General features: G+C 40.5%; 1 protein-coding gene across 10 annotated transcripts in view; it reads left to right on the top strand.

Moving 5' to 3' along the window:
- Positions 1–13,346, top strand: part of NDEL1 (nudE neurodevelopment protein 1 like 1) — a 51,068-nt gene that overhangs the window by 26,037 nt on the left and 11,685 nt on the right. For all 10 annotated transcript variants that reach the window (XM_088661679.1, XM_088661681.1, XM_035104711.3 and 7 more), the window contains 7 exons: positions 3,412–3,509; positions 5,914–6,067; positions 7,069–7,217; positions 7,912–8,048; positions 9,583–9,756; positions 10,499–10,590; positions 11,650–11,801. In XM_088661679.1, the coding sequence (XP_088517805.1) occupies positions 3,418–3,509; positions 5,914–6,067; positions 7,069–7,217; positions 7,912–8,048; positions 9,583–9,756; positions 10,499–10,590; positions 11,650–11,801 (950 nt within the window). In that variant the 5' untranslated portion in view covers positions 3,412–3,417. The remainder of the gene's footprint in view (positions 1–3,411; positions 3,510–5,913; positions 6,068–7,068; positions 7,218–7,911; positions 8,049–9,582; positions 9,757–10,498; positions 10,591–11,649; positions 11,802–13,346) is intronic.

Below are 13,346 nucleotides of genomic sequence, written 5' to 3'. Positions count from 1 at the left end.
CCCGCATAAGGCTTTGCAAAATGTCAGTCAATCCTGTTTGAGAATTTAACTTCATGCTTCATAAACCACCTGTTCTGAGGACCTTAGCCTACTTTTGAAGTCTCTGTATCTGCTTAGTTTTTCACTTTATACTTCTGTGGTGTTTTTGCTTAGGACTGATTTGTGAAGAGGTTGCCTGGAAACTTGTAAGCAAAGATGTACTATGTTTGAAATCCCTTCTCCACAATGGTTGCCAATTATCACCTTTCTTGAAATTGTGCTATCCATGTTATTAGACCTAAGCCACAACATAATCAGCTTGTAACAGACTATATTTTTCCAGACCTGTTGTCTTTCATTTCTGAGAGGCCTCTTGGGGCAAACTACCTTGCACTACTTCAGTCATGCCTGTTTGAAGCGTCTCATGTTGCCATTTTGGTGCTTTAAATTTAAACTGTAAATCCAAGTGAAGTCCTTGGAAGAAGTCATTTGAAAATGGCACACAATGGGGTGGAAGGACAGATTGTGAAGCTGAGGCTCCAATACTTTGGCCACCTCATGAGAAGAGAAGAATCCTTGGATAAGACCCTGATGTTGGGAAAGATTGAGGGCACTAGGAGAAGGGGATGACAGAGGACGAGATGGTTGGACAGTGTTCTCGAAGCTACAAACATGAGTTTGACCAAACTGCGGGAGGCAGTGCAAGACAGGAGTGCCTGGCGTGCTCTGGTCCATGGGGTCATGAAGAGTCGGACACGACTAAACGACTAAACAACAACAACATGGGGTGGAAGAACCCACAAATAGTTCATTCCTGGAATGGTGCAGACTGTTTTAAATAGTACTTTGGCACAAACACCATTGATGTTACCACACTGAGAAGGCAGAGTCTGCCAAGTCCCAAAATGCCACTTAGCAATTTGATCTGTCCCTTGAGTCACTCGTCGCAATGATTTCTGTTTACATGATAGGGTTCTTTGTCCCAGTTCAGGAAGACTATACTGGATCAGGTGCATTGGTTATGATCCAGTGCAGTTATCATGTGATTGGAAGGGGGGTAACAGAATGTAAGAATGATAGGTCAGCATTTATATTCTAGATGGACACAAAAAAGTCAAGGTAATAATAATTAAATAATAAATTAATAATAAAAAGGTAACCCATAAGTTGAAACAATATCATAGCCCAATGACCAAAATATTCATCTCCATGACCTCCAATCTGTTGGCCATTTGACTATGATACTGTTTTTATAAAAAATATCATTTAAAAGTTGTCCTGTATATGGAGTAGATTTATATTTAACTTTTTTTGTATCTATAAAGTACTGGGCAGGAAATACATTTGCCATGTTTGTTCTTGATTATTCAGTGTTTATATTTCTCCACTATCATTATTCATGATACTTTTCTTAAGGTTGGCTTCAGACGATACTGCTTTTTAAGAATTGTAGTTCTGAACTGTTATATTTTTTTCTTTGTCGTGTTTTATACGGTAAGAGGAAGTAGAATACTTTATGTGTGTGCTTTGAATGTTCAGGTCAGAAATGTGGGTCACAGAAATGTGGGATGCGCCAGTTTGTTTCGCTGGAGGGGGAAATGGCTATTGATGCTTGTCAGAATTCAGCAGTATTCTTTGGTTAACAGCATTAGCATCTGTACACATGCAGAGGATAAAAAGCTATCATGAATGCAGTTCATTCCTTCCTGTGTGGCACCTCAAAAGTTAGTAAAACAAATGCCTTCTGTTGTAGGAATGGGGGCTTTAACAGTCTTCTGGAAGGAAGCAGCTGCCTAAATTTTAATTGTATTATTATTATTATTTTATCTTTCAAACTTTTGTTGGAATATGATTTAAGGGCAGTAAAAATTATATATAATGAGTCCTATTGGCCTTTTAAAAAAGTTAACTTGGTAATCTTAACGTATATTTATTGTAACTTACTAAGAGGTTTTGATCAATTGCTATATAAATCCTGTTAAATAAGAAAAATAAAACGGGAGGAACAAATTCTGCTTGGAATCATGCACCACAGAGGGCTAAACTAGATGTGTTATGAGAGATTGCCTATGTTTAACATTTTAAAAAGCCTCAGTGATCTGGATTAGGGTCATAGCACTAGGGGAAGTGCTGACCAGGGCTCTTTGCAAGGAGCTTGCAAAAAATGCTGCTGCATTCTTTACAGGTCGCTTCAAGGATTGACTGTGGAGTTCCCCATGAATAAATCAATAGCACAGTTTGTTTTGTTTTTTGTTTAATGTATTTTTATTAAAGATTTCTTGGTTTATAAAAGTATGTGCAATGTCTCTTTTTTCAAGTTACATTTTCTACAGATCAGTTTCATTTGTTGAGACTTTAGTGTTACATTAGGAAGAAAATGAGGGAAGAGGTGGAGGAGGCCATGGTGGGTGGGGGTAGGGTGGGGTGGCGATGTTTCTATTTTACTTAATGTATGTGTGGGGTTTTGTGTCAGCGTCACTTGTGCAGGTTCTCTGCTAGAAATCAATAGCACACTTGATACCAGGAAGCTTGAACTGAGCACCCATCAGCACAACCAGGAGTCTACTTTAAGGTTGTGCACTGGCAACCATGTTTCCACCTGCCCTCAGCTGATGTCACATACCATGTCAGATTTGGAACAAGTTTTGTGTAGTATAAGGGAGATAGCAAGATAAATTGGGACCCATGCTGGGCCTAATTGGGTCACACTCTGGAGCTTCCCCATACCTCTAGTAGAGCTTCTAGCCTCCATCAGCTAAAGTGCTTTGTCTCTATGCCTTCAATGTACTCTTGAAGTGCTACCCTATGTTTTTGTTGGCATGTCAAAGCAGTTCATTATCTTTGTGCTTCTGAATAGATAATGTTGTAGAGCCACTCTGCCAATTTCTATTCATTATTCAGGTGCTAGAGAAAGGGCAGTTAGCCTCTCACTGTAGCGCAGGAACAAACCTTTGCTCGGCTGAAATGGCTGACCAAACTTTACTTCTATTATCTTATTCAGTGGGTGTTAGAAGTGTTAGTTCCAGTAATTACAGGTCTTACCACCTGGCTGAAAAGCCAATGCCTGCTTTAAAATATGATCATTTGCATATTCCTTAGACAGATTTTTTCCAACTCCATTAACCCTTCTTTGAATAGTGTGGTACATTTTGGGTGTGTTTATATTTTGTTTTCCCAAAACATTTAAAGTGGGATTCAATTTAAATGCAACAATGCATCTTCAGAGAACTCTTGATGGCCTGGTTGATGGACTTAAAACATTTTAATTGCTGATAAAAAAATATGCCAATCACCCATACTCATTTCTTTTGAGATGAATAGAAGGTGAGGTATAGTTCTACTTGTTGCTTTGGAATGCTGATAGTCCTGGGGCTTGTCTGAAACCAGTAGGCCATATCAGGAGCATCCTATTAAACACTCTGGATTTTGCAGGTGACCATGATCATGGACTGTGAAGAAATCCCTGAGTTTTCATGTCCAGAGGAAGAAACTGCATACTGGAAGGAGTTATCTTTGAAATATAAACAAAGGTATGGTTCTAGTAGTTACTGAGTTTCACTTCTAGGTAGTTAATGCATTTAAATTGTTTTATCTGAGGTAACCTTTTAAATGTCTGTTGCAGCAGTAAGAAACAAGTGGTTGGAAGCCACGTATCTTCAGCAAAGCTGTGAGCTATGTGCTCTGGGATGCAGGAATAAAATTTCTTTGTCAGTAGTGGCCTTGCACTGTTTGAAATCTGCCTTTGCAAACAATGGGGTACTTTATCATCTCAAGAATGCTACTGATTGCTGCCCTTGGCAGATTGTCTCATGCTTCACTGTGGGGTTAAACTGTATATCTTTAAAAGTTCTAGTTTTACTGAAGTTTAGTTTAGGTACAGGGCAGCCTAATTTTGGTAAATAAGGTCATTCTGAGATTATAGGAGCTTCTGACTCCCTCTAGTGATTAGGATGCTGTTTAAGCCTCTGGTTCTTGTATATTGCATGATAGCAACCCAGCACATGCGTGATCTGAATGAATTCAGTTTCCTGCCTGAATACTGGTATGGAATGAGAGACAAAGACAGCCATTATGGGCTACCAGAAACCCCCACCCCACCCCCCACAGATATTAGCTAGATAGTAGATTCATTGTTCTGACTTGGTGGGTAATTTTTGTATAGTCTTGTTAGCTTCTTCTTGCCTAGAGCAGTATGATTTGAAAAAGAAAAGATAAAAAGCAGTGATGTTGGCTTCTTAAACAAGGTATGTGTTGTGCTTTTTTAGGAGTTAATACAGGGGTGGTAGAAACTACAGTATTGGGAAATTTGCGGGGGATTGGCAATGATTTTCATTTTTTTTTTTAGCAATAGCAAAAAGGATTCCACAGCATCCTCAGATTATTAGTACCTTGTTTAGAAAATATACTAGAGTTTTATCCCAATTAATCAAAAGCCTGGGCAAATAGGAATGTCTTAGCCTGGTGTCTGAAAGCTGACAGTGATGGTGCTAGGTTTTCATAGGGAGAGGATTCCACAAATGGATAGCAACCATTGAAAAAGCCCATTCTCAAGTTGTCACCCTCTATACCTCCCTCTGAAGAGGCACACAGAGAGGGGCCTCTGAAAATCCCTGGGTCTGGGTAAGTTCATACAAGGAGAATTGGTCCCTAAAGTATTGGGGGTTCTGAGCAGCATAAGGCTCTATAGGTCAAAACCCACACTTTGAATTGCACTCAGAAACTAACTGTTAGCCAATGTAGTTGGCTATGACTATGTTCAGATCATCTGATCCCAATCAAGTCAACAATCTAGCTGCTCAGTTTTGCACTGGCTGCAGTTTACAAAAACCTTTCAGTGTTTACCCAGATGTGGGCAACAGAAGCTAGGACAGGGGTTACTAGTTTTTTTGGGAGCAGTGGACAGTTTTTGAATTTTGAGAGTGATATGGGCACCCTGCATAAATGGCATGGCATATAACAAAATTAGAGTACAGTCATGATTAATCTTTCCCCATATTTATATTTCCATACTAGAAACAGCTTAACCTGTTGTATTTCAGCTTGTCATACAGATGTTAAAGGCATATATTTGCAAACTGCTTAGACACTATTGTAGTTAAGTGGTACCTAAATAAATTGTTTAAATAAATTAAATACGAACCCTGATTTCCCACAGTGTCAACACTAAACCAAAGCCTACACTGTGTCATTAAACCTGAAGAGACTTACTTCTGAGTAGACTTGTAGACCATTGTATAGTAAATTAACTATACAGTGAATTGTGAATGAGTGCAGGAGACATGCCTAAGCCTCTTTGCAAAGCCTTCACTTTTGCCTTTTGCAGGGACAAGATTCTTTAACATCCAGCCACACTTACTGTAGTAATATTTTTAGAAAATAACTTGTAGGGAGGGACCACCTGATTTCATGTGAACTCACCACAAGAAAAATGGATTCTGGTTGCTAGGGGAAAAGGAAGGGCAAACCACAAATATTCCACTGGTTGGAGAGTAAGTTAGATGCAAGAGAAGTGCACTAAAGGGGAGGAAAAAACAGCAGCTCTTTGGGGCCCTAGGGATCTCTACTGGTTGGTATCCAAACAACTTGTTTATTAATCTCTTTAGTAACTTTAAACAGTATAGCATCACAAGAGACACAGTATTTTGAATAAGCATGTTTCTCAAGTGACACAAAGGATTCTATTGTTTGGAAGACTATTTTTTTCTTTCTATGGGGATGCACATAGATAGTGTGCAGCAATTCTTCCAGTAGGCTTTCAGCAAGAATCATGGTTAACCTCCACAAAATAATGTTTCACATGATGCAGCAGTAAATACTTTTGGTCCTTTTGAGGTTCAGTGGGAAGAAGTAGCTATGGACTTGCTAATACCATATTGACAGGATGGAAGCATGGTTGGAGTAATGCCTCACTCATCATCACCATTCTTCTTACAGTTTCCAGGAGGCCCGTGACGAGCTGGCAGAATTTCAGGAGGGCAGCAGAGAACTGGAAGCAGAGTTGGAGGCTCAGCTGGTACAGGCTGAACAGAGGAACCGGGACTTGCAAGCAGACAACCAAAGATTAAAGCAAGAAGTGGAAACTTTAAAGGTACAACTGCATCTGTTAGCAGTGTTGGTGGAGGCAAATAGGAAATAGGAAATTATTGTTGCATTTATAGCTCACTTCATTATCAAGACATTGCTCTATAGCAGGCATCCCCAAACTGCGGCCCTCCAGATGTTTTGGCCTACAACTCCCATGATCCCTAGCTAACAGGACCAGAGCTCAGGGAAGATGGGAAATGTAGTCCAAAACATCTGGAGGACCGAAGTTTGGGGATGCCTGCTCTATTGGCTACACTTAGGTTTCAGGGCCAGTTAATTGCACCCTATCCTTTCTCTTATTTTTATAGTCTCTTAGCCCACCAGATTTTCAAAAGTCACTGGAAAGTGAGCAGGCTAACAGGCCTTGGAGCTTAAAACTAGTGCTCAATGTCTATTAAAGGGGCTTTTAAGAGTGAACATTGGTGTATTCTAATGCCTTTTACATGTGAAAGGACTGCTTGGTGCTATGAGTTTGCTATGGGAAGAGATGCAGTTCAAAGACACTGTGAACTGCCATACTGCCTTGACATGCTTCTGGAGAATTGCGTTCTCTCCCATAAACCTTAAGGTACTGTAACTTGGATCTTCTGTACTAAGAGTATGGTACTTGGTAACTTACAACCATCCAGTATAATGAAAAAAACATGCTTGCTTTATGTCTTCAATGAGGACTTGAGCAAACTGAATCCACTGCACCCCTTAAGACGAGCGTTCCTATCAATATAAGTCTCTTATCTGAGGGGCTCTTTTGTAGCTACACATCTCATATGCGAATTTGCTTTTCAGAAATGTGGTAGGCATTGAGGAGAAAAAGAGAGAAAAAATGGTAAATTGGTTAAGTCCTGCTGGGTGTAACTAGGTCTGCTTGTATAGGCTAGGTAGTCTGTAAATTTATCTGCAAATATGAATGTGTGTTTGAGGAAGCAGCACGGGGTGGCAGGAATGCTTCTAAATCACTTTGTTAATTTCAAAGCAGCAGAATACGTAATACTCTTGTACTTTCAGGAGAAACTTGAGCACCAGTATTCACAAAGCTACAAGCAAGTGTCTTTGTTGGAGGATGACTTGAGTCAGACCCGGGCAATTAAAGACCAGCTGCATAAATATGTGAGAGAGCTAGAGCAATCCAATGATGACCTTGAGCGTGCTAAGAGGTAAGGGTCATAGTGTTGGGTGGTAGTCTGTTCCCTTCCTGAGACAGATACTTCCTTATATTGCCTTTCTGCTCAGGTTTTTGTTTCAGAAGCTTTCAAAGAACCTTGTATTATATAAATAGTGAATTGATAACTGATGCAGTTGTGAAACTAAAACATCTACAGTGCTTATCGTATTTCCAAAACCTCTTTCATTTGGTAGCCTCTTGGCTTAGCAGAAAATATGATTGAATTTTGAAGCATTAATGTAAAACACACAATGACTATAATTTCCATTTATACAACAAATTATTTTGCACAGTCCCCATAAAAATATACCGGTATGTATGTGTGTAGTGTTTGTACCTGGTTGGATTGATTCTCTCCAGAATGATAAATTAGCATTCAGAATGTGCTGTGAGGAAAGTGGTCAATGATTTCTGCTACATCTACAGCCCACAGGATCAGGTTGGCACCAAATGTGCCTAAATTATTATTTTATTTATAGTTAAGTATATATAATAGTTAAATGTTGTACATCATGAATAGGAGCCGCAAACACCTTTAAAATGAAATCCTGCTCTCAGGGGTTTAGGGCATCCTTGCAAATAATTTCAGAAAGTTTGCTGACCACAGCCTAACCATGACTTATGATAGTTTTAGAAGTGACTCTTGAATGTGCACTGAAGAGCTGTTTTTCTCTTTGTGTGTCTAGGGCCACAATTGTTTCCTTGGAAGACTTTGAACAAAGACTGAATCAGGCCATTGAGAGAAATGCCTTTTTGGAAAGCGAGTTAGATGACAAGGAATCTCTGCTAGTTTCTGTACAAAGGCTGAAGGATGAAGCAAGAGGTATTGCTAAATTAATGCTTAGTTAATGAAGATGGAGTGTGGTTGTGATGGAATAAATAGGAACTTTTAGAATGAACGTTGAGTACAACTGTAAGCCAAATCGTTATATATTGCCATATTGTGAACTTTAGCTGGCGATATATTACGTACGATGTTGGAAAGCAGGTATCGCCTAGCCCTATTGGGAGGTTCATAGAAACAGTAAAAGGGCTTTGAACTACTACTGGTTTCCAAGCACCAAACAGCCAGGTGGGTGCCTGGAAAGTCCACACAAGGTATTTTGAGAGATGGATAGGGTCGCCCACCTATCAATCATGTGATGTCATAATGACGTCATATCATATTTGGCTTACAAGGCTGATCCTGATAAGGATTTGTCTTGTGCAGGCAAATAGGTTTCCCAACCATGCTTTATGTAGTGGCTATCGTATTTCAGAACACGAATCAACGATCTATTGGACACCAGCAGACCAGATTTGATGAGGAAATACATATTAAGTAACTTTGAAACCCATCTGTACTTTCCTTTGGAAATCCCTGGCTTATGGAACATTTCTCAAAATAGGCTTCAGCAGTACATAGATAAAGGCATGTCTGGCACCTTCAACATTCTTTCTGCAGCACCCCTGTGAGGCTCAGGAGCCCAGTTATGTCACCCCTTGCCTGCAGAGCTGGCAGCCTCTCACTGCTTTTCAAACACCCTCCCATGTAGAGTGTTCCCTTAGCCTCCTCTCCCCTCTCCTTGGGAGTCATCTGGGCAGCTGCTGCTGCCGCCCCTGGTCTCTGAGTTGCTCCCCTGCCCCAAAAAGAGGTGCCTCCTCCCACTGCCCCTCAAGGTCCTGGGACTTGTCTGTCCATTTCCATTTCCATTTCCATTTCCTTGCCTGCCTGCCTGCCTGCCTGCCTGCCTGCCTGCCTGCCTGCCTGCCTGCCTGCTTGCTTGCTTGCTTTGAGGCAGCCTCAGCTCCTGGCAATCAGTACCTGGCAATCAGTACCTGGCAAGACACTAAAAAGACCTTGCTGTGCCATTCTGCACAGACCTCTTGTCTCTCCCTGCTGTGGTGTGCTGCCTGCACTTAAAATTTGGTAAAATAAAATAAGTGTGTATATGTTATAGACTTGGGTTCTTTTGATGTTTCAACAAAAGTGTCTTTTCCACAGTGGAAGTGTGAGGTGCTATTCAAAATATGAATATGCTGTGCCAGCCAAGCAGATGCTTGATTGCCAAGGAGTACATTCATAAAAGCTAGTGGGAGGAGGGAGGTGAATTTACCTGATGGGCAGTTTGCCATTGCTTAAGGGTTATTAGTTATGCTACTTCTGTGTAACTTGCATTGATAGGCAATGGAAATTGTTCATTATTGACTTCAAGCTTTAGTTCAAAGGAGGTCTTGTCCAAGTTAGGCTTTGAGATCAAGTCATGCAGCTCCAGCCAACGTTCTGTTTGCGTCTCATTCAGCCTTCACAACCTACTTATTATGTGTTCTCTGTATTATGGAACACATTGGCAATATATTCTTCTTCAAACTTACAGATTTAAGGCAAGAATTAGCAGTACGGGAAAGGCAACAGGAAGTGACCAGGAAGTCAGCTCCTAGTTCCCCAACCTTGGACTGTGAGAAGATGGATTCAGCTGTCCAAGCATCACTCTCACTGCCAGCAACACCTGTTGGGAAAAGCTGTGAGAACAGCTTTCCCTCTCCAAAAGGTAGAACACAATACACATGTTATACTCTGAATGTTCTACTGTTTGCATTGTATGTGAATGTAGAACTTGCACAGTTCTTGCAAAGCTGTAGTAATGTAGAAATAGCAGGCCAATCTCAGTCAGAGTAGAAATTAAAGAACACATTTTGAGCCATATAACGCAACAAAGATTTATTTGTGTATTAATTAAGACTTATTTTTCCCCACCTGGGAGAGTGTGATCCTGACTGACTCCTGTTACAAAAGCTGAGGCTGCTGAAAGGATCTTGAGTGGGTTTTTTGTTGTGTACTGTATATGTGTTGCTGCTGTTGCTGTCATTTTTTGTATCTTTATTTTGTATCTTATTTATGTGGAAACTGTTCAGTTTGGTTGTATACTTTTTGATGTTTTGTTTCTTTTTATGACTACTTTTGTTACATTTTTTATAAGCTGCCTTGAGCATGTTTTTAACTTTGTAAATGTGGCATACAAATAAAATGGTTGATTATTTTTCCATTGTTTCTTGTTTTAGTTATAAAATACTATCCCATATAATGGCAATGTAGATATTTTAAGATTGTGAGATAAGGTTTTAAGGAACTGACTGAGATAGTTGATCTTCATAAATACGTGTAGTGGTGATATTTTCCCAGAGAGCAACTGTTCTTGGGGCCAGGGAACATGAGTAGGCATGCTCTTCATTTTCCTTTTTTGTTCATATGTACATCCATGTAACTAGTCTGTTGTCTTTTCCCTTCTGCAGCTCTTCCCAACGGTTTTGGTACCAGTCCCCTTACTCCCTCTGCCAGAATATCTGCGCTCAATATTGTAGGTGATCTCCTAAGGAAAGTTGGGGTAAGAGCCTTTCTTTACTATGCATGACTTATTTATTCTCTCTTTCAGAATTCCAGGCTATATTTAAAGCAGCCTAGGACTTTTCATTGATACTGTTGCATACTGATTCTGTCACACTCCTTGTTATGAGATGAACTGTAAACAAGGATGCTAATTGAAACAAATGCATTGTTAACAGCATTGTGAATGAAAGTGTCTGCTTCAAGATGTTTGAGCCAACTACTTGAAGCAAATCTCTCTCTCTCTCTCTCTCTCTCTCTCTCTCTCTCTCTCTCTGTGTGTGTGTGTGTGTGTGTGTGTGTGTGAGAGAGAGAGAGAGAGAGAGAGAGAGAGAGAGAGAGAGAGTTGGAATTATTTCTTTTGGGAACCAAAGTGTGTGCTGCTAGCTTACTGACCCTAGACAATGGCAAGCTGTTGTTGTCTTCTCTCTTCCCCCCCTTTCACCCTGCCCATTGCAGAATTCAGCATACACACACACACACACATGCATTGAGGGGTGCAAAAGTGGATGGGCAATGCTTAATGAAATTTTAGAGCATTCACCTCACAAATCCCATTAAGTAGGTTAACTCAGAGTATCCCCCCAAAGTCTGTTGTCTCTCCAGTCACATCCCAGCTCTGATGGTTATTTGTATATTCTTCTAGTATTCCTACTTTCCTGTAACAAATGCCTCTAGTGCTTACCGTTTCTGTCAGCTGCTCCCAGCTTTTCCAAGATTTCCTCATAAAATGATGCAAATTTCAATTTCTGCTATTTTAACATTTTGAAGGGCATTTTGGCTTTTCAATAGGGCATTTTGGCTTTTCAATAGGGAAGCTGAATAATTCTGGTCTGTTCTGCATTTGGGAATCCAGGTTCTATTCAAGAGCAGACTTTTGAAATCAGCTTCTCTTACTAAGAATGTGACATAAGTGGAACCAGAAGATTGACTGACTGCCCTGAGTCATCGCTCCATCTTTTATTTTGTTGAATCTGCTGATGTTGATTCTGCTTCTCCTATTCCCTCATTAAGGCAAATTACTTTAAATAAAAAACTCTGTTATCCACTTCTTTTTCAGGCCTTGGAATCGAAATTAGCTGCTTGTAGAAACTTTGCGAAGGACCAGGCATCGCGGAAATCTTACATTTCAGGGAACATAAACAGCAGCATGATCAACAGCAATGGCATGAAGTTCTGTCATTCAGGACACACGACATTCTATGACAAAGCGTAAGTTCTGGTTGTGCTCAATGTTTCAGGGATGAAGTTTGTATGCTAATAGACAAAAGCTTCCAACCTTTGGCCTATGGACATATTTCCTGTGGATATACGGTGCAACTTAAGGAAGCCCATTATCTACAGGCCTCTTGTTAAGCCAGAGAACAGGATACCTTGACCCTCTGAGGATGGGAATCTGAGCTTTCATGTTCTCCCAATTTGGCACCTAAGCTGTAGCACTAGGAAGCTGGCATGGCAACCTCAAGCAATTGTAGTGGGCCCTTTAGAGTGTTCTGTACAGTTGGGGAAAGGTGTTAATAGCAAATAGTGGAACATCACTCAAAATAAGCAAGGCATCATAAGGTCAGATTTGTTTGGCTTACTGTGACACTTCATGCTTTGGTTTCTTCCCAAGAGTTAAGTGAGGCTTGTTAAGTAAGAAACAACCTAGGCTTCACGTGCCATCGATGAAACTCGGGAGTATTCTGTATGTCTAACAGAATGTTGGTTAGTAATGGTGGTGAGCTGAACTCCCACCCTCATATTTGTTGGACCATTTGTCCCCTTGGAAAAATGAATATGTTTTCCATTAGATTTCAAGATGGACAGAATAAAATTTTGTGGTTAGTGGTGGGCTTGGACTCACTTTACTTCTTAGAATGAGGAGGCAGAGGGTTTAGGGTCAACAAGACCTTTTTTTCCTGAGTGTTAACTGTCATGCCGTTGTGTATGTGCTGATTTAGGTAAGATCATGACGGGGAAGGGTTATTAAACTATAGGGCAGTGGTGGGAAACAGAATTTGGCTGGTAAACCAGATCCTTAGCACCCCCATCCACAGTGGGACACTTTGCCAGCTGCAGTGTCAAAGTCCTGTCCACTTGTCAGTCACTTGATATCACAATGTCAGGTGACCCTGCTCAACACAGCTCAAAGTCAAACTGTGTTGCCAAGCAAGATTGCAGCGAGGCTTGAAGTTGGTGCTGATCAGCCAAATTTAACAGGTGCTGTATACAAGCCCCACTTGCCATATTCTAAGGCTCCTGGTTTTTCCTTTCTCTTGCATCTTTACCTCATATATGGCATCATATATGATGGTAGGTGGGCATGGCTTAGGAGAAATGGCCTCACAGGCCATATTAAGGACTCCTGGCAGAACAAATCAGCCTGTGGGCTGGTTTTTTCTCAACCACTGCCATAGAGAATGTGAAGGACTACAGAGTTTCTCTTCCTGTGTTATATCAAGTACAGGAAGACAAACTTGGGAATGTTTGAAATGATACACACTCTTTGTAATTTCATTATAAAACATAAGGTAAGCCCCTTCCACTCTTTCCACTGAGAGAACTTTCTCAGAAATTTCTTCTGCTCTTTCCCAATTTGGGGCACAATTTATTCTAGTCTTTTATGCCCCTCCCCTGCAAATGGGCAAAAAGAGCTGTGCCAAAAATATTGGTCCAGCTCTAGTTAAGAGTTGTTTGTTTGAAAAGTTTAAGGAGCTATGCTGCCTTGAGCATTTGTGAGGTTTTAAATAGTGTATGGTCAGCCATGTTCCTACA

The sequence above is a fragment of the Zootoca vivipara genome, chromosome 2 (assembly GCF_965207765.1).
Source record: "Zootoca vivipara chromosome 2, rZooViv2.hap1.1, whole genome shotgun sequence".
In the NCBI taxonomy this organism is placed as follows: domain Eukaryota; kingdom Metazoa; phylum Chordata; class Lepidosauria; order Squamata; family Lacertidae; genus Zootoca; species Zootoca vivipara.
This window is presented reverse-complemented; position numbering and strand designations above follow the sequence as displayed.